At 33.6% G+C, this 19,920-nt stretch overlaps 4 protein-coding genes across 6 annotated transcripts; 2 read left to right on the top strand and 2 right to left on the bottom strand.

The window, feature by feature from the left end:
- Positions 1–1,141: 1,141 nt before the first annotated feature.
- On the top strand, positions 1,142–6,948 carry LOC138940989 (uncharacterized). 2 transcript variants are annotated; one of them, XM_070310215.1, is made up of 4 exons: positions 1,142–1,408; positions 4,826–5,169; positions 6,073–6,234; positions 6,323–6,947. In XM_070310215.1, the coding sequence occupies exons 2-4, from the start codon at positions 4,990–4,992 to the stop codon at positions 6,527–6,529; spliced, it is 549 nt and encodes a 182-aa protein (XP_070166316.1). In that variant the 5' UTR covers positions 1,142–1,408; positions 4,826–4,989; the 3' UTR covers positions 6,530–6,947. The 2 variants fall into 2 exon arrangements, with proteins under 2 accessions (XP_070166316.1, XP_070166317.1); XM_070310216.1 differs by lacking the exon at positions 1,142–1,408 and having other exon boundaries at positions 4,922–5,169; positions 6,323–6,948.
- On the bottom strand, positions 6,714–12,539 carry Recq4 (RecQ4 helicase). The gene is made up of 7 exons (XM_070310177.1): positions 12,243–12,539; positions 9,475–11,895; positions 9,025–9,312; positions 8,583–8,918; positions 8,091–8,253; positions 7,669–7,991; positions 6,714–7,583 (listed from the first exon to the last, which is right to left on the bottom strand). Exons 1-7 carry the CDS (start codon positions 12,351–12,353, stop codon positions 7,353–7,355), a joined length of 3,873 nt encoding a protein of 1,290 aa, XP_070166278.1. The 5' UTR covers positions 12,354–12,539; the 3' UTR covers positions 6,714–7,352.
- A 728-nt stretch (positions 12,540–13,267) lies between these two features.
- On the top strand, positions 13,268–16,380 carry LOC138940978 (tRNA (adenine(37)-N6)-methyltransferase). 2 transcript variants are annotated; one of them, XM_070310197.1, is made up of 4 exons: positions 13,268–13,399; positions 13,517–13,846; positions 13,933–14,986; positions 15,081–15,214. In XM_070310197.1, the coding sequence occupies exons 1-4, from the start codon at positions 13,311–13,313 to the stop codon at positions 15,111–15,113; spliced, it is 1,506 nt and encodes a 501-aa protein (XP_070166298.1). In that variant the 5' UTR covers positions 13,268–13,310; the 3' UTR covers positions 15,114–15,214. The 2 variants fall into 2 exon arrangements, with proteins under 2 accessions (XP_070166298.1, XP_070166297.1); XM_070310196.1 differs by having other exon boundaries at positions 13,933–16,380.
- Positions 15,684–19,439, bottom strand: LOC138940974 (ribosome biogenesis protein BOP1 homolog). Its single transcript, XM_070310185.1, has 8 exons — positions 19,150–19,439; positions 18,150–18,875; positions 17,379–18,054; positions 16,927–17,136; positions 16,488–16,765; positions 16,305–16,404; positions 16,033–16,228; positions 15,684–15,961 (listed from the first exon to the last, which is right to left on the bottom strand). Exons 1-8 carry the CDS (start codon positions 19,222–19,224, stop codon positions 15,808–15,810), a joined length of 2,415 nt encoding a protein of 804 aa, XP_070166286.1. The 5' UTR covers positions 19,225–19,439; the 3' UTR covers positions 15,684–15,807.
- Between the last annotated feature and the right edge of the window lie 481 nt (positions 19,440–19,920).

Below are 19,920 nucleotides of genomic sequence, written 5' to 3'. Positions count from 1 at the left end.
GAATCAAAAAGAGTGAGCGAGAGGGAGAAGGGAGCAAAAAAGACAGAGAGAGAGAGAGAGAGAGAGAGAAAGTGAGTGAGTGAGTGAGTGAGTGAGTGAGTGAGTGAGAGAGAGTGAGTGAGTGAGTGAGTGAGAGAGAGAGAGAGAGAGAGAGAGAGAGAGAGAGAGAGAGAGAGAGAGAGAGAGAGAGAGAGAGAGAGAGAGAGAGAGAGAGAGAGAGAGAGAGAGAGAGAGAGAGAGTGCAACGGGTATAGACGGAATTTGTCGCGAAGGGCGGTGGACGGATGGCATCGATCGAAAGAAAAATCACTCACCCTCGGACAATTCGAGATCCAATTCGGCGAGCTTCTCCCGCACGTCTTCCGGGAACTTGCCGATGTCGATGTAATCGGCCATCGTTAGGCCATCCACGCTGCGCCGTGATAGCGAATCCACTAGCGGTTAGCGGTGCATACTACGAGACTCGTCACCACCACTGCTCGGCCATCTTGCCTGACAACTGACAGATTGTACCGTCGTGTTGCTGGCGGCGCCACCGGACTCGCATCCTCGCACTCGGAGCGCGCTCGAAAAATCACTGTATATATATTATAATTAGACTGTCACACACATCACCACACACACACACACACACATCACACACAAAACTTCTTGCATGTAACGAGTAGCCAATCCTACGCAGTAGCCAATCGATCTTTCGCTCTTACGGAAAAGTTTTACGTCGATTGGCTATCGTGTCGTGCATGAAGGAGCCGTTAGAGTCGATGATCTTCAATAATATTTTATCGATGGCCTAGTGCTCGATCCAATCCGAATCCATATTGATAATAGGTCTGTTCTTTATAGCTGAATTAGCTGCGCTAGTTCAGAGCTTATCTTTCTCCTTCCAATGGGGAGAGAAGAAGATAAACTCTGAACTAGCGCAGCCAGTTCAGCTATAAAGAACAGACCTTAAGCCCGTATCAGAGTACGCATTGAAAATTGAAGATTAAAGATTGGAATTAGATTAATCAAAACAAAAGGGGACTAAAATTTTTGTATTCTGATTGGTCAATATTTCAATCTTGAATCTTGAATCTCAATCTTCAATGCGTAGTCTGATACGGGCTTTATGTTGATATTAGTGCTTGTAAATCGTCATAGATGGACAGTTGAGGATGTTCGATGCAAATTATACAATTTTGTATCGAGCCGTTGATTAAATGTATCGTGCATTCTCTTGCGGTGATCGTGATATCGCGTTGCATTTTTTGATTTGGTTCAACCATTGCAATTGGACTATGACATCATCATCTGCTTCGCTGGAATTGACTGTTGAATGAATTTGCGAATTGGATTTTCATACCGTATCTTAAGCTGCTTCAGCTACGAAGGCCATGTTGATTTATGCGATAATATCGTCAATACCGTAAGTTTGCAATTTGCAATTATGTATCATAATTGGCGCGCATGATTTTATTTTATCTCTGTCGATATCTTCTCCAAAAGAGGATCGAACTTACATTTTACTATATGTATACACGCATACACATTCCTTTTTCATAATGAAAAATATTTCCTACATTTTTGTTTCTTCGAAAAAAATTTGCGACTTTATATTTTTTTTTCTTTGTAATATTTAATTATTTAAACTTTTCTTCTTTATCATTTAATTTTCTTCTCTGTGAAGTCAATGACTAGCAAATTAATTTCTTCAGAACTAATTCTATATATATATATATATATATATATATATATATATATATATATATATATATATATTATAATTAAATTTCCTATAAGATCTCAAAATCTCGCTGGAATGTTCGGGGCCCACCCTGTATATATATATATATATTTTTTTATTTTTTTTTGAAATTTTTTGTTCAGAATTAAAATTTCTATAAGATCTCAAAGTCTGGCTGGAACGTTCGCGGTCACCCTCTATATACAGGGTGTCTCATTTTAAAGGACCCACTCAAATATCTCAGAAACACTGCAGTACTCTGCGTTGATACACTGCTTACAAAAGTTGTGTGGCTTCAAGGGGGCCATAAGATGGTGACAATAATTTGATCTTGGAAAATCATTTGAAGGTCATGTGAAGGTCAACTTTAAAATCTTAAATAGAAATCCCCATTTTTTATTTAGTATTCTTGTAGCTTGCCTCGAGAGCTTTCCAAAACACTGTAATAAACTATTTTTTTATTGAGTACTTTTTGAGTTATTTTATATTTTAATCTGACATCTTTTGATATAAAAAATTAAATATCTCATAAAATTAGTTAGTTTTTGATAATCTTACCGTAATACTTTTATGTACAGAATAATGATACAAATCAATTAGTATAAAAAAATAATAGTTTTTAAAAAAATTATTTATGATGTATTTTTTTAAACAATTATTTTATATATATATCTTGTATTGTCATATTGTATCTCATTCTGATAAGAGTGCACTTCAATAAACCTTGTTCTTAATGTATTAACATAATAAAAGTCTTACCTATTTTATTTCTTGCATTATTCCAGATAAGAGTTATTGATAACATACTAAAAAACAAATTTGTATAAGTGAATATAAAACTTATATCTAACATCCAAGTATATAATATAATATATATATATATATATATATATATATATATATATATATATGAAGTAAATATATACAGGGTATCCCCAATTTAAATGGCAAAACTTCAGGAGCGTGTGTAGGTGACCGAAAAGCTAAGACAGAAAGTCCTTCAGAGGTTTGCTCGTTTTTGCTCCGTTTTGGAGAAAATCACAAAAAGAAGAAACAAAACAAGTTTTCGTTTTTTTTTACTTATTTACTTACATTTTATTTATGTTATCGTCTATTTAATGCAGATATTGTTCAAAATGTTGCCCTCTTGCAGCAACGCAAGCATTACATCTAGCACTGACCTTATTAATCGCAGCTAGACATTGTTCTAGTGATATTTGGTGCACTGCATCTATGATTCGGTCTCTTAATTGCTCTCTTGAATTGATTGGCACCGTAAAGGATAACATCAAGTGTTTACATATGTAAGGAACCTTGAAGCAGAAAGTTTGTTCGGTGCCAATCAACTCAAGAGAGCAACTGATAATAAGAGATTTAATTTTTGCGATTTTCTCTAAAATGGAGCAAAAACGAGTAAACCTCTAAAGGACTTCTTGTCTTACGTTTTTCGGTTCCCTACACGCTCTTGAAGTTTTGCCATTTAAATTGGGGACATCCTGTATATAGAATTTATGTAAAATATCAATTCTCTCTCTCTCTCTCTCTCTCTCTCTCTCTCTCTCTCTCTCTCTCTCTCTCTGAGTCTTATCTTGTTTTTTAATGCTTTTATTGCTCACAACTGTCGCGATATTGAAAAAGCGCGCACACATTGCGTTATCATAATTACTTTCATAATTACATCTCATACAAAAGTAACAAGTGTAAGTTGCTATGCTGTTTATGTAATTTTATCGCCGCTAATTATTCTTAGAATGCAAGAATCGCGTCAAGTTTTTTATCTAGAGCAAGAACTAAGTCCAACAATATATTACCTATTTTATATACCTCAAATAATTTTAAGTATAAAACTTTTTATTGCTATTTTCTAAATCTTGCTTGCCTATATACAGGGTGTCCCATTTTAATCTCCTCAGGCAAATATCTCAAAAACCAAGCTCGGAAGAGAAAAATGTTTCAGACAAAAGTTGTTTGGTTTCGAGGGGGCCATAAGATGGTACCATTGGTTTGACCTTGGAATATCATTTGAAGGTCATGTGAAGGTCAACTTTAAAATATTAAATGGAAACCCCCATTTTTTATTTAGTATTCTTGTAGCTGACATCGAGAGCTTTCCAAAACACTATAATAAAGTATTTTTTCATTAAGTACTTTTTGAGTTATTTTATATTTTAATCTGACATATTTTGATATAAAAATAAAATATTTCGTAAAATATTCAGTTTTCGATAATCTTACCGTAATACTTTTATGTACAGAATAATGAGACAAATTAATTAGTGCCAAAAAAAACAAATAATTGTTTAAAAAAATACAGTGTAAATAATTTTCTTAAAAACAATTTTTTTTTATATTAATTGATTTGTCTCATTATTCTGTACATAAAAGTATTACGGTAAGATTATCAAAAACTAAATATTTTACGAGATATTTAATTTTTTATATCAAAATATGTCAGATTAAAATATAAAATAACTCAAAAAGTACTTAATAAAAAAATACTTTATTATAGTATTTTGGAAAGCTCTCGATGTCAGCTACAAGAATACTAAATAAAAAATGAGGGTTTCTATTTAAGATTTTAAAGTTGATCTTTACATGACCTTCAAATGATTTTCCAAGGTCAAATCATTGTCACCATCTTATGGCCCCCTCGAAACCAAACAACTTTTGTCTGAAACATTTTTCTCTTCCAGGCTTGGTTTTTGAGATATTTGCCTGAGGAGATCAAAATGGGACACCCTGTATATACATACATGCGTATACACAATATTTCAAGGTTTTATATTAATGATTTCTTTATTGATTATTATTGATTCATTATTGATTATCGCGCTTTTTATACATGTTCTTATATGAGCATTTGTTAGTTATATTTTCGTAATTATATACATTATTTTTGATATGTGCAGGAGACTCTTATAACGCAATCGATTACCACCAGAAGCCTACAATATGCAATGTCTATATTCTTGAGAATCTAATATTGGAATATCTATATTTGTATCATTCTACTATAATACATCACATTATTACATAACAAATGTTATTAATTTCATCTTCTAGAATCGATACTGTGAAATTAAAACATTCTTGTTGCAGATTGTTTTTCAATCTTTAGGAGTCTTCCTACCAAAGTGCACCGCTATTAGCATAACGCGTATAAAGAAGACATCCGGGAAGCGTGACCCCGAGGACCTTACGATCGACAGCTGAACACCTTTTTATCGATCGACTTTTTTTCATCGAAGGAGGAAGAAATCAATATGGATAATCGGATTTATATAGACGAGGAGACCGGCGAGGATTTGATCCACCCGTTCGTCGATTGTAACATTTGTCATTCGATCGACTCAATAGCGATGAATGACGCGGAGACTGGGGAACCAGAAGTCAATCTCATAGACAACGGGATCAGAGGTCATCTTAGGAAAGTGCCATTTCAGGTACTTGGAAAATACTTGCGCATCTCCTCTTTTAAAGAATTTATTTTTAAATTCTCTGACTTGAATATGGAACCAATGTTTCTCGTTTTACTATATTTTTAATCTATCGTAATTTAAAAATAAATTAATTAATAAATACTATCATGGAACTAATTTATCTAAATTTATGTAATTCACAAAATGAGATAGTATAGATAATATAATGTTTGTATACAATAATTGTGATTTTTTTTATCGATTTACTTTTTTCATAAGTGACGATGTGTCGAAAAACTGAAATTACATTATTTTTTTTAATGAAATTACTTTTTTTGCATTATTCAAGGAGATGTTCAAACATCCCACTGTTACATAACGAATATTTTGTGACCCATTCCTTTATATTCTTCATTACAGCATCAAGATAGTCACTATTTCTGTAAATGTTTAAACAATTTATTCTTAATCTGTTCTTTTAAGTCTTCAACGGAAACAAATGGATGTAAATACACTTTATCTTTGAGATAACTCCATAAGAAAACATCCAGTAACGTAAATAGTGATAATCTTGATGTTGTAATGAATAATATAAAGAAATGGATCACAAAATGTTTGTTATGTAACGGTGAAGATTCATCCCACATTGTTCATTGCTTCGGATGTGAAATAATAGATCTCGCTTTTTGCATGGAAAGTGGAAAATCTATGTGATATTATATTCTTAGACTTTGTTTTATTCAAATCGAGCTATGATTAATTTTATTTGTTTATAACTTTGTAATAAATAACTAGTGGTTCAAACTTTTTGAATTTTTGCTCAGAGATATATATTATGACCTTACTCACATATTTCAAGATCATTGAAATCAGAAGAGTCGCCTCCAATATTCAGTATTATCGTAATAAGCAATTTATTTCTTGCAGATACCAAAGGAGGTGAAGGAAAAATCATCAAAAAAACGTCATTTAACAGAGCTAGAGCCAGTTCCAGCGGGTGCCTCCTTTGGCCAGATAAATCCCATCTGTCTGTTTTTACCGGCCATCATCTATTTCCGCTGGTTCCTCGCCTTATTGATGTTTTTCGAGGTATTATAAATATCGAAAGTTTAAAAAAAAGAATATTTACTTTCGTAAACAAAGTCAAAGCCGATCTTTCTGCTGTTTTCATATTAAGGTCACTCTGCATGTATGGGCACATCACAAGAACAAGACTTTGAAAAATGCCAGCGTATATTTTCGTTCACCGTTTCATGACATCTCTGCCGAATTCTGCGCTCTCTGTCAAAGCGAGACCTGCATGAATCGTGTCAGTAAAATGCACCAGATTCGGATGCACAAATTTCTGCGGCAATGTAACTACATGAAGAGAGTAGTAACATGAGCTTGGGCTAGATGAATGTATCTAGCGGTACTTTAAGCGTCGCAGAATTTTAAAACAATGAAGATAATCGTGATAATATCTTCTCGACTTCTTACAAAATTGTTTTATATAAAATAACTGTTATATATATATATATATATATATATATATAAATTTTTTATTCTATAGGTGAAGGGGGGAGAGGAGGAGATTATATGTATCGACGCAAATGTCGGTAATCTATTTTCTTGTCAAATTTTATAACTTATATTTCTAGGAATAATATAAAGTTTCATATATCTTGTACTTTCAAAAGTAATCGATGTTTCTTTATTAAGAATTAAAAGCATTATAACACACCAGACACGAAAACGAAGTATTTTATATATTACTTCTTATTTGATATTACACGATCTTGTAGAAAAGTTTATATTAAAATTCCTTTAATTAAGATTCAACAAGTATAAATTTAATTGCTATGTCAATTTTAAATGTATCTTGTGTTGTACAAAAGCACATTTTATTTTTTTTCTTTAAAGTCCCTTTGTACACAATATCTCCAATATAAAACAAGTTGCCACGTTATCTCTTAAATTCGCATTTTATTACAAGACTACTCGCTTTTGATGAATTAATCAAATTAATCAAATTTCGATGAATTAATCAAATCGGATACATTAAGACCATATTAGTTTTTAAAGAGAAATAATCTTTTTCACAATATCAATCTCTCGATTTTATTGCATTATGAAAATTTATTTCGATAAAACTTAAAATGATAAAGTTAATAAGAAAGACTCGAGTATGTATGTCAAGTATGTTACTATTCGATTAATCAATCTCGTTATCGTAATGCTAGAATTTCTCTGGTTGCAATTTTACAAATGATATTGAAATTCGCAGCGATATGTACCCTCCAAAAACTACATTTGCTCCAAATCAGTGCAGGATAATTCGGGCTCTGTATTCCGTGAAAGATGCGAGCTACAGCGCGACCGGTGAATTTCGTATCTCTATAACGTATTATCAAATTACGCACATCAGCGGCAATGTGCTCCTCATTCGCCACCTTATCCTGTACAAAACAGATAAATAAAGATGTATTTTTCATAGTTTAATAACCAAAGATTCTAAATAGATTTCACAATTAGAGAACGTACCTGAAAATCGGTATCAACATCGTTTAAAGGAGAATCCGATTGAAAGTATTCTCTGATAATATTTTTGAGTTCTTCCGATCTCTTCATCACATCGTCGTCCAAAATCGAACAATCCTTGATTGTCGGTACGCTGATCTTATCGAACGCCAAGGATATGAGCTCAAGCTGCTGTAAACACGAAGATTCCTGAGAGCGAGTACGGTCAATCAGTGCGTCAAGCGCCTCGTCTAATTCCGTATCAGTCAGATCACCCGGCGCTTTCACCCGTAAGCCGAGTTTATCGTATTGCACCGATATAGCCGAACGTTTAGTTTTCCCATCAGCTGTGAAAAATGTTCACATGTATGAAGGAAAAAAAGAAAAAAAAAGAAAAAGAAAAACCCAGACATTTCCCGAGAAGCGAAATTTGATAGAGTTCTTACCTCCTGTCATCCATTCCAACGTTTTGAGATGGCTCTTTACTACTCCACTATCCCAACCGATGATCGATGCAATATCGATAACCGAAAATTCTATAATGTTACTGTCCTTATGCGAAATTCCCTTCTGCATGTCCAACGCTATCGCCATTGCCAATGGTGGGGACTGAAATCAAAGTCGTTTCAAAAACGATTTCTCATTAATAAATTATTTAGGAGGAACATAAGCGCTCGATTGTCCGAATTATTAATTTTCTCGATTTTGCGCGATCGTATGAACTTTCATGAGTTTACGCAAATGCATATTCTGTTTTTCTCATCATTTCTATACCTTCTCTTTCAATATTTTTTTCTTAATAATTTATTTTTGCTATATTTTGTACTATGCTACTGCTCTTTTAACAGAGTATCTTTTTTCCCATAATAAAATTTTCAAGAATCTTACTCTTTACTATTATCGCTAGAATATTACTGATATTTCGAATAAGAACTTACAGATTGCGCCGCTCGTTTAAGAGCTTGTGGTCCATTATAGCTGGAAACCCGCGCTCGGACATATACAGACGATAACACGGTAATGAACCTCTTTGAATGTAGTTCGAGATAGCATAATAATGTCGAAATTGTTTCCTGTGTAATATCGAGGTCTTGAACGATCTCGTCGATTGGAAGGGCAACTTCGTGACCAGGACACTTCCAACTGGAATCTTTCTCTTTGATTTTTTTGCAACAGCAAGGAATAAAGATTCTTTGCAGTAAATGTCTGATCGTATGCCTATCGACACCGTTCGCATGTATGTGTTTGCGCAACTCCCATTTATCACTATTTTTCTGTATGTTTTAGGAATAATAATAAATATATTAATAAAGCAAAATCAAAGATAAATGAGAGAGATTTCTCCAAAGAGAGTAATTTAGAAATTTTAATCAAATATACCGTAGGATTCAAAAACAAATGACAGTGCGCTGTGATACTGTCCCTTCCGCTACGGCCGATCTCTTGTACATATCCTTCGAAGGTACCGGGCATATTGTAATGAATGATAGCCCGAATGTCCAATTTATTAATGCCCATTCCGAATGCAACGGTGGCAACCACTATTTTAATTTTGCCATTCATAAACTCCTTTTGCACAATTTTGCGCTTGTGAGCTGTCATACCGGCGTGATAAGCCTCAGCTATCATGGATATCTTCGCTTTCGGTTTCCCAGGATTTCGTGTATCCTGCGTGCATAGATTTAATTCATGAGAATAAAAAAAAATTAACTGCTTAAGTTTTGTACTCAAATGGAATGTAAAAAAAAAAAAAACTAATTTTTCACAATTTTCGACATCAATTAATAAGTAATTCAATATGGCTACAATGAGAGAAATCTTAATATTTACCTGCAGCGACACTCTTAACAAGGCTGCGATCCTCTCACATTCTTCCCTACGAATGCAATAAACTATTACGCAATCGAGTTCGCGGAATCTGTCGCTCTTCAATAATGCGATCAACGCGTGGTCCTTGTTTTCATCCTTGGACACCGTTAAGACGAGATTCCTAGGCAAAGGCACATCCGATATAACGCCAGCCATACTATCATGTAGATCCAGATGTTTCACTATACTTTTCGCGGTGGTCTTCGTGACAGTCGCCGTAAGTCCCAATATCGTCTTCACGTGCAGTTTCTCTTTAAGCACCCGACAGACCATCAGATAAGAAGGTCGGAAATTATGCGACCATTGGGAAATGCAGTGAACTTCGTCGATGCAGGCAAACGCAATCGGCGGTAGTTGCCTGAGGAGGGCACCGAAACCGGTGGATTTTTCATCAGCTACCACCGCCTCCGGTGACACTAGAAGAATGTTCACTTTACCGTCCCTCACCGATTGCATCACCTGCTCTCTTACCTTCGGTGTCTGATTAGTATGCAAACATGCAGCGGACAGAACCTTAGGCATGCCCATTACTTGATCGTCCATCAAGGATACCAAGGGCGAAATTACTAGAGTAATGCAGTGGGAATGCTGGGAGTACAGATACGCCGGCAATTGGTAGCATAAGGATTTCCCGGAGCCTGTCGATAGCATCACCAAAGTAGACTGGCCAGACAAAATCCTCATTATAGCTTTCTCTTGGCCGTTCCTAAAATTTTCATGGCCAAACATACGTAGTGCCTCGAAAACTTCCGTCGGAGTTTTGATAAGACTGCCATCTTTATTTGCAGAATATACTGGATCAACTACCTCTCTTTCCGGCGGCAATAATCTGGACAATAACTCTTGTGGTATCTTATGCTGGGAAATTAATGTATCTATCTCATTGACGTCAGCAAAATCGTCATCAAATAACTTCGCCATATCTTCTCTTCCTTCTTCGTCTTGCGAACACGAAATCTTCGCAGCAGACAATCCTTCTGAAAGTCGATCGATCTTGTGACTTCGCGCGACAACTTGTGCGTTCTTACTGGCCATCTTCTCAGCCTCCTCCAGAGTCGGAAAGTTCGTTGATTCGTCGATCTCGTTCAAAGGTAGAAGAGCAGCGTTTCTGTAAGTTGTGCAACGTTTAGCGAAATGTCCAGATTCACCGCATTTGAAACACGTTACGCCATTTTTGTCGATCAGGTCAGCCGCATCCAAGCTGCTCTCGCTGGATGCTAATTTCTTCCTTTGTTTCCACTGATTCCTCTTATACTTAAACAAATTGAAGTTCTTTTTGCCTCGCACGAATATCTTCTTTTTCAAATTTATCCTGACGAAATTATTGTTCATTGTCCCGGTATCCATTTTCTTCTCTAACTTCTCCATTGCGGTCAGTTTAGTACTCGCTTTTGAAGTACTCGCTTTTGAAGTAATCGCGGAATCGAAATCCATTTTAACGCATTGTCGTTTTGTGGGACGACCATCATCTTGATCGCTCAACTGCTTTTTAAAATTTCTGATACGTTTCTTCCTGCACTCTTCTTCAGAATCACTGTTGCATATAAAATCTTCATCAGAAACCTGGAGCATTGTAGCAGACGCAATAGATGACTTTGGAGAGTGAATGCTGGATTCCATTGATTCCACTCCAGAATCGCTAGTACCCGAAAATCTCTCTGGATTAATGATTTCCATGTTATAATTACTCTCCCTTGTGCATCGATCAAGCCAGCCCTCATTTAAATTACGGCTTACATAAGTCACATGGCCATCTGCCAATTGTTGAACAGCATTGATGGAATATTGAACGACAGGTTTGCTTTCTTCAAACGTTAATTTCATTGGTTCACCAAACATGGGCTTCATCTCATTAGCTGTCGTATCAAAGTCATTTTTGCCGCTCGCGACAGTCTGATCACTGCTTGAGCTGGTGTCCTCACATTTGTTCCTAATTTTAGTCGATGACAGTGATTTCCTTGGGTTTCGTTTAGTAAAGGTTGAGCTTTCAAACTTGTTTTTAGATAGTTGAAAAGACGAAGTTCTACCAATCAATAAGGCTCGCTTTCTCTTTGGCATTTGTTCCTTGCTTTTGTTCAAATTATCTCCCCAGACTCCTTCAACATTTGTTGATGTACTCGATTGGTTGAAAGAGCTCTCAGTTTCTGTAAAACATTTGCTATCATGCGGATCTATGTTCTCTGTATCTTTTAAATTTTTATCTGGACTTGGAATCTTCTCCCGATCATTTATTGATTTTTGCAATAAATTGTTAGCGACATTGTCTTGCATATCATCGCAGAAAGTAATATCCGTAAGAGTTTCCTCAAGCGCGCTCGTTTTTAGTTTCCAATATGCTTTGTATGCGTCTTTGATAGATATATCTGCTTCTTTTATGTCATTCTGAAAATTGCCAGATAAAAAAAACAAGTAAAATAAATGAATAAAAAATTGCAATAATGTAAATAAGATGCTGGGATATATGTGTTACATCGCTGATAATATAGTATATACAAATCATAATCTTATTAATAATATAACAAACATATATAAAAACTCAAAACTCTTGAAAGTATTGGACATACATCTCTGTCTAATTTACACTATCCACTTTTAAAACTGAATATAATTATAAAATTTTTCTATTTATTTAATATACGACTTATGTGAATGTGGATGCAAGACAGAAGTCAAATAGTCGCTATGTAACACCGATTATGATGAAAATGTAAGGTAAAGAAGCAACATACCTTGTTAGGTTTGCGTCCATATTTTTCCATAAAATCGCTTTCCCATCGTTTTACGCGGAGTTTGTTTTTCATGTACTTAGTTTTAAAAACGGGATCCTCTAAGAGCTTCATATTATTGTGAGACAAAACGATTTACAGACACAGAAATGCTCAAGGTGTTCGAAAATCGAACATGCGTACGATGTTAAATTACACCATCAGTTGCTCTCGGTGATCCTTGGTCAATGATTTATAATGAAATGCCATGAACATGAACTGCAAACTACAAATTGGAGGGACGAATCTTTCCGAACGGCATTTTCGTGCGCATGCGTGAACTATACGTCGTCGAACATGTGATTGATTTCAACATCAGGCTCGTGCTAAGATGCTACGCAGAACTTTTATGGGGTATATAAATTACCAATATTTTTTTGTTATTTTATTTATAGTAACAATATAGAACATAAATAATTGTTATACAGGGTGTTCCATTTTAATATCCTCAGGCAAATATCTCAAAAACCAAGCCCGGAAGAGAAAAATGTTTCAGACAAAAGTTGTTTGGTTTCGAGGGGGCCATATGGTACCATTGGTTTGACCTTGGAAAATCATTTGAAGGTCATGTGAAGGTCAATTTTAAAATGCCTGAGGAGATCAAAATGGGACACCCTATATATTAAGTGTGCATGTATTACTATTACATATATACAAATATATAATATTTTTTATTTTAAATATAAAATATCTTTTTATAAATATACGATATTTTTTTTACTCCTTTAATGAAATATATACGTGACTGAAGTGTAATAGCGTCTGCTAGCGCATGCGCGAGATTTATCCATCCAATCTCCAATTCTTTTATGCGACGTCTACAATAGAGATTTTAAGCCCTAAGCCTCAAGAAATTGACCAATCACAGTCGAGTATTCTTCTCATATTTGACTGTGATTGGTCAATTTCTTAAAGCTTAGGGCTTAAATCATCTATTGTGGACCGGCACTTAGTCTCCGACTTATGTTTACGTCTCTGTCGGTAACGATTATGACTATCTTCGTGCTCGGTGCTCAGGCTCTTTGAACAAACATGGATTTGACTTGCCGGAATTCTAGTTTAAGTATTGAATATTTGCTTAGTCAATTGAATACAGCCAGACAAGAGATTAATAATTTAAGGTACTTTAAGAAAGATATATATTCGTTTTAATCATGTGTATATATACATATTGCATTGCGTTACACACACATACTAAGCAATACTTTTTGACAGAAGTTTGATTCAATGTGTTACAGACAACAAGTGAAAGGTCTACGGTATATATTAGATAAAGATGTTAATAACATTAAACGCTTCTTGGAATTACAAAAAGGTAGGGAAGCTTTTTCACACTCCAAGTTAATAGCTTCATCTTTGGAAGAAGCAAAGCCTGGTACAAGTAAAGATCAAGATGTTCTCAAATTAAAACCTATTGGTGTCATTTCTACTTGGTTTCCCAATAAGAGAGCAACCCCACGACAACCTGGAATATGCGGGAAGGTGCCAGGAAAATTAACACTTTATAATTCTGTATTTACAAATCCAGATCATGCATTACAGGGCTTGCAGGATTTTTCGCATATGTGGTAAGAATAGCACAATCTTGTTTAAAAAATTATCGATATTATTGATAAAACAACAAATAATAATCTCTGCCTCTTCCTTTCAATAGGATTTTATTTCATTTTCATAGAAATGATTCAACGCACACTCGTGCAAAAGTGGCACCACCACGATTAAATGGGATAAAAACAGGCGTATTTTCTACGCGTTCTCCACATCGGCCATGTCCTATTGGTCTAAGTTTAGTTAAGATTATAAAAATTGAGAATTATACAATTTATTTTGAAGGTGTTGACATGGTCAATCAGACCCCTGTTCTAGATATAAAACCATATATACCACAATACGATAGTCCGTTACATATTGAGAAATTAAGTAATAGACCAAGAGAAAGTAATACGGATGTCTTAGATATGTTTCACAATATGGGAGAAATCATTAGCTTAAATGAGGACCAATCAACTAATTTTTTTAGTGACGATACAAACACTAATAATAGCGAACAAGCTGAATTCGATATTTCCAAAGATGAAGAAATAGCTTTGAGACTCCAGGTAGAAGAATTTCAAGCAACTTCAAATCTTGATGGCTACGATATTACAAGACAATCTTCTCAGTTGATGGAAGCTTATGCTAATAATGCTACTTCATTACAAACTGATATCGCAGATATTATGAATACAGAAACATACCAAATACAAGATAGGGCATCTAATATGAGATCAGATTTAGATTCTATTGAACACAACACTGCAATATTAATAGCCGAATCACAGACTGATTCTATCAGAGATTTGAATAGCAGATTACATGATGTAGATATAAATAATCTTAGTAATACAGATTCAACGTATATAGAGAGAGATAATGATAATGCAATAGATTATACCGAGAATCAGTCTTTACGCAACTCTAGACTGTTGGATGGAGCAGATGGTCCAAGTACAGTTTGTGGTACAGATATAGATTTAGTCAATCATCATGTGTTGCATGCAAGAGTCGACAATTCTCCTGTAAGAATGGGAATACGCGAAGCACCCGACGGAGAGGAAGGATTTGAGTCTCAGAGTTTGACACCATCGCGAACTTTACCAAATATTCACGCAGCCACAACCATATCATCTGTGCCAATGAATACGGCAATAGAAGGTAATTTTTCTGAGGTAAGAGTACCAAACTGGATTTCGCAGCCTCGTACAACGACATTGTCAGTAATTTTCAATGAACGTGCTTTGATGCAATTAAACGAGATTTCAGATGATAAAGTTGATGAACAAAAACAAGCTATAGAAAATGTATTAAGAGAAGATCCTAGATCGGTGTATCTAAGACAAAGATGGGGTAGCCAATTTTACACTTTTTTAATATATGATCTGCACATCACGTGTAGATTTGACGATAGTAGAGGTATCGTTACTGTATTCCAAGTGCGACATGCGGGCCGTACTTGCGATTGCGGCGAGCCTGAATGGCAATGTTTAGGACATTCTCCTTTATCTTAATAAATATATTATACGGATGTGAAATAAAGCAAACATTCTAGTAAACAGGGGAAAGAAAAGAGCAAAATACTATTTCTATATCGTGATTTAGCATAATTAATTTATGCACACTTCCATTTTCCAGAAATCTTTCTCGTAAAATAATTTTTGCTTTTTATAATAATTATTTTAGCTAATAGAATATTTATTATAATATGAAAGTAATTTAATGATGTCTTATGATTTAACTTTAATGCAAATGTACAAGTTCCTACATTTTGTTATCATTATGCAATTATCATTTTTATTAAATTTATTATAAAGAATTTATACACACCAGATAACAAAAAAAAGGACATAAGAAAAGGGAGATAACATATACTTTATATATTTTATATAAGATTGGGAAAAAAATTATAATAATAGAGAATATAACTTTTTTTATTTTTAGTGAATATGGTGTAATTCTATAATATTTTGTAAATATTTATATATATTTATTTTTATGTATACATTCGTATAGTAGAATCTGCACCTGCAGAAAATATCCACGGTTCGATGGGATGAAACATGATGTCCAAAATACCAAAATCATTATACGACTCATGATTACATAATCTTTTCAATGGCACAATTAACGGATTTTGTAAAAGATCACTGAAAAAAGTACATATACAACGATTAAATATATAGATATGCAAAAAGATTCCATATTGATTATATCTTACTTGTACACCATTCCATGAGACACAATAAGTCCCCTATCATCACCTCCAGAGGCAAATAGAGGATATCGTTTGTGAAATGCTACAGCACGTACGCCGGCTCCATGTAATCGCAATGTTTGATAAGGTTTAGTGCTTAAATCCAAATCGAACCAAAGCATTTTACGATCGTACGTTGCTACCAAAACATTATCACCTCCTAAAAAAATTTATATTGACGATCATGCGTTAAGAACATATACATAATCGATATAAAATATATAAAAATAGCTTACCAGGATGAATAGCCATTGTTGATATCCATTGTGAATTGGATAATAATTTTTTAACCATTTCCTGTTTCACAAGATCATATACCCTCACGTTCCTTTGTGTCTGAGGAAAAGATAAATAATCTATTTAAAAAAACTGAAGTATAATAATATTAATATTTTTTAGTATAAGTTATTATTACTTACTGCAACGAATAGATATGGTCTAATTGGATGAAATAACACACACTGTATTAATCCCTTCGATTTACTAAAAGGCAATTGAGATCTTCGTTTTGACAACTGATTTATCAACACTGATCTATTTTGGCCATCTGGCATTACAGTAGCAAAATAATCTCCCTTTCCATGCCATGTTATTTGATTTACAATTTTAAAATTATTTAGGATTATTCTAATTCCATTGGACCAGTGTTCCCCTTCTACTTGCTCCCACTGTACTGCACTTCGCACTCTGTCACTTACTAATACCATATAACATACATTAATCTTATACATGTATAACTTTGTCTCAAGAAAAAGGGCTTATAGAGAGAGATATATGCTTATATAATTATTTTTTTAAAGATTATTTTTAAAAGCGTCTATATAAACAATATTGCTTTGATTATTGAGTTATTGATACCTATTTTTTCACTCTGTGGTATTATCTCTAAAAGCTGATCAGTTTTGCTGCTAATAAGATCATCTCCAATTCCAGGATTTATTAAAAGAACCTTTTTATCAGCTGCAACGGCTATCAACGATATAGCTTGGTTTGGACACCAGGCAACACTTCTAATAACACCGCCACAGGGCACTGTTTTTAAGCATCTGCCTGTATTCACTTCCCATACTGTCAAAATAATATATCTTTTATATTCTACATGCAAGTATGTAATTTACAATATACATATATTAATAAATAGAAATTGATAGTAACATATAGCATAATAATTATTTACATAATTATATATATATATATATATATATATATATATATATATATATATATATAAAATTTATTATACCATTATATATAATGGTAACACATATAATAAATATAAATTAATATATAAGATGAATTAAGTAACTCACTCTTCAATAACATGTCATCTCCACCAGAAGCGATAAACTGACCATCTGGTTCTGCAGTAATACTTCTGACCATATCTGTATGTCCTTTAAATATCATGAACATTGTTGTTGGAAATGGTTGCAAATCTTTTGGACTAGGCAATTGTGGAACCAAAGCTTCAGGCTCTATTGTCAGTCTCATTTTTAATGCTCTAGGACATAGATAGAGATCTAAACACCTCTGAAATCTTTCTTTGATATATCTAGAGTATGCTGGTACTTCTCGAAGAGAATTGAACTTTTCTGGTATAAAATGTGATTTTCTCTTCCATGGAGTTGTTTTTAATTTATTCCATTCTTTAAGTTCTTTCTTATCAAATAAATATTCCGCCGGAGGATTATAGCTTTCTGCATGACCAGGTAGATGTCTTTTAGGTGCTGGAATATGCTTATGGATTCTACGCATTTCCTCTGCCTGATCATCAGACTGCCACAACATATAAAATTGTGGCCCCTGATCCCTTTCCCTATCTTTTTGCATCTCAGCAGTAGATTTCATCCAACCCATCTTGAGAGCATGTACCAATTTTGATACTTTTCTAGCTTCAATCTTAGATGGTAAAAAAGAACGTTTATGTTCTGGAAATTTCCGGAGGGGCGTTTTCATTACTTCGGAAGTGAACCAATCTACCCATGGCTGTGTAATATATATAACATAAAAAATAGTTAAGTTTTTAATGTATCATATACAATATATCCTCAAATTAAATTATTATAGCAAGTATAGCTTACCGTATATTCATCAAACTTAACATCAGGTATTTGTTGTTTGTGAATTCTTACAATTAAGTCTATATCCGCTTCACTTAATATAATATTCTCGCCAGTTTGAGGATCTTTTATAGTTCTCCAAAAATCCGGATCTTCCATTCTTTTCAAAAAGTTATCTAATTCATCACCTTTTTCTGGCTTTGAAATTTTCTTACCCTCCCAATCATAACCAAGATGATCATAATCATCATACCATTTCATTGGCACATTCCCAACTGTATTATAAGTATCTTCCTCATCGGAACTATCATACTCATATTCATCTTCGCCATCAGACATATCTTTATTTTGTGTTTTGTTACAGGTGTCATCTTCATGTGCCTGTACTTCTAAGTTTTTAGAATTCTTATCTTTTTTCAATGTATTTAATTTGTTTAGAAATTCTTTACCTCTATTCTTAATCTTTAATTTACTATTTTTTTTTAATATAATTGAAGAATTCTCTTGTGTTGCTTTATAAGAATTATTCATTGCTTTGTTATCTTCTGAATCTTCAGTAGATTCATCTGCAGATTCATCTGTAGACTCATAATCTGATTCAAGTTTATCACTTTCGTCATCAGATAAAAAAACAATGGGATCCTGTTCTTCATCTGAATTAAATATATCTGCATCATTTTGCGCTTCTTCATCTGTAGAATCTTCATCATCATTGATATAAGCTTTTAACAAATCCATGCTAGAATTCTAAAATGTTAAAAAATTATATATATTTTATTACTATTATATCATAATAATTATGTTTTTATATTGAATTTATTTACATGTAATAGAATTATAGTAATATATTAGGATCATTAAACTTATAATTATATATATATACTTATTTATAGTGTATGTGAGTGTGAGTGTGTGTGTGTGTGTGTTAATATAAACTCTATATGAATAGAATAAACAAGTAGTGTATATAAAATATAAAAATATAGCAACAATAAGCAATATCTTTGCATATCACGCATACATCTTTTTTAGTTTCTTCTTCATTTTCTCCCGATGTCTGATTAACCTGTTTTCTCTTTAAGACTTTCTTTCCCATTTTCTTTAATATATTCACTATGTTATAAAACTAGTTTAAGTGTATATTATTATTTCATAAATTACGCGTATTATTATTATTATTATTTTTTTTTTTTTTTTGGAATTTCCGAAAATATGAAGTACTCCAAAATCTTTTTCTTTTACGGTTTGCAATGGCACCGTATGAACGAGATCAACACTAACCTCACTTTCATAATAAAAAATCACGTGTAATGTAAGGAGCTCCGCGCAATAAGAGGAATAAGGAACAGGGAATAGAGAACAATAGTAGTGTGAAAGGGATGCGCATTACACGTATACGCTTGTGTGCGCATTCCCTCCACTGCGGTTGTTCTCTGTTCTCTATTCCCTGTTCCTTATTCCTTATGCATAAGGAAATTGACCAATCAAATTCCTTATACTTATAATTATGCGTTTATGCAAGTGTCTGCTCCCCGCTTTATTGTGCGGAGCCCCTAATCCGGTAAAAATTTTTTTTTTTATGTTTGTTACCGTAAATATAGAAAACTTACATAGAGTTTTCGAATGTAGCAGATCTAAAGGTGGCATTACATGAGCGTCGACCATCGAATAATATGAATTCGGTCGATACAAAAGAAATTATATGTTCTGATACACATTACTAATACTGAAAATTATTGATATTTATTTACATTATACACAATAGATATTATTATTAAACAAAAAATATATA

The sequence above is a fragment of the Polyergus mexicanus genome, unplaced genomic scaffold (assembly GCF_030449975.1).
Source record: "Polyergus mexicanus isolate NDT 795.1 unplaced genomic scaffold, iyPolMexi1.0 SCAF_18, whole genome shotgun sequence".
NCBI lineage: Eukaryota > Metazoa > Arthropoda > Insecta > Hymenoptera > Formicidae > Polyergus > Polyergus mexicanus.
Note: the sequence above shows the minus strand (reverse complement) of the source record. Positions and strands in the feature narration are given on the sequence as shown.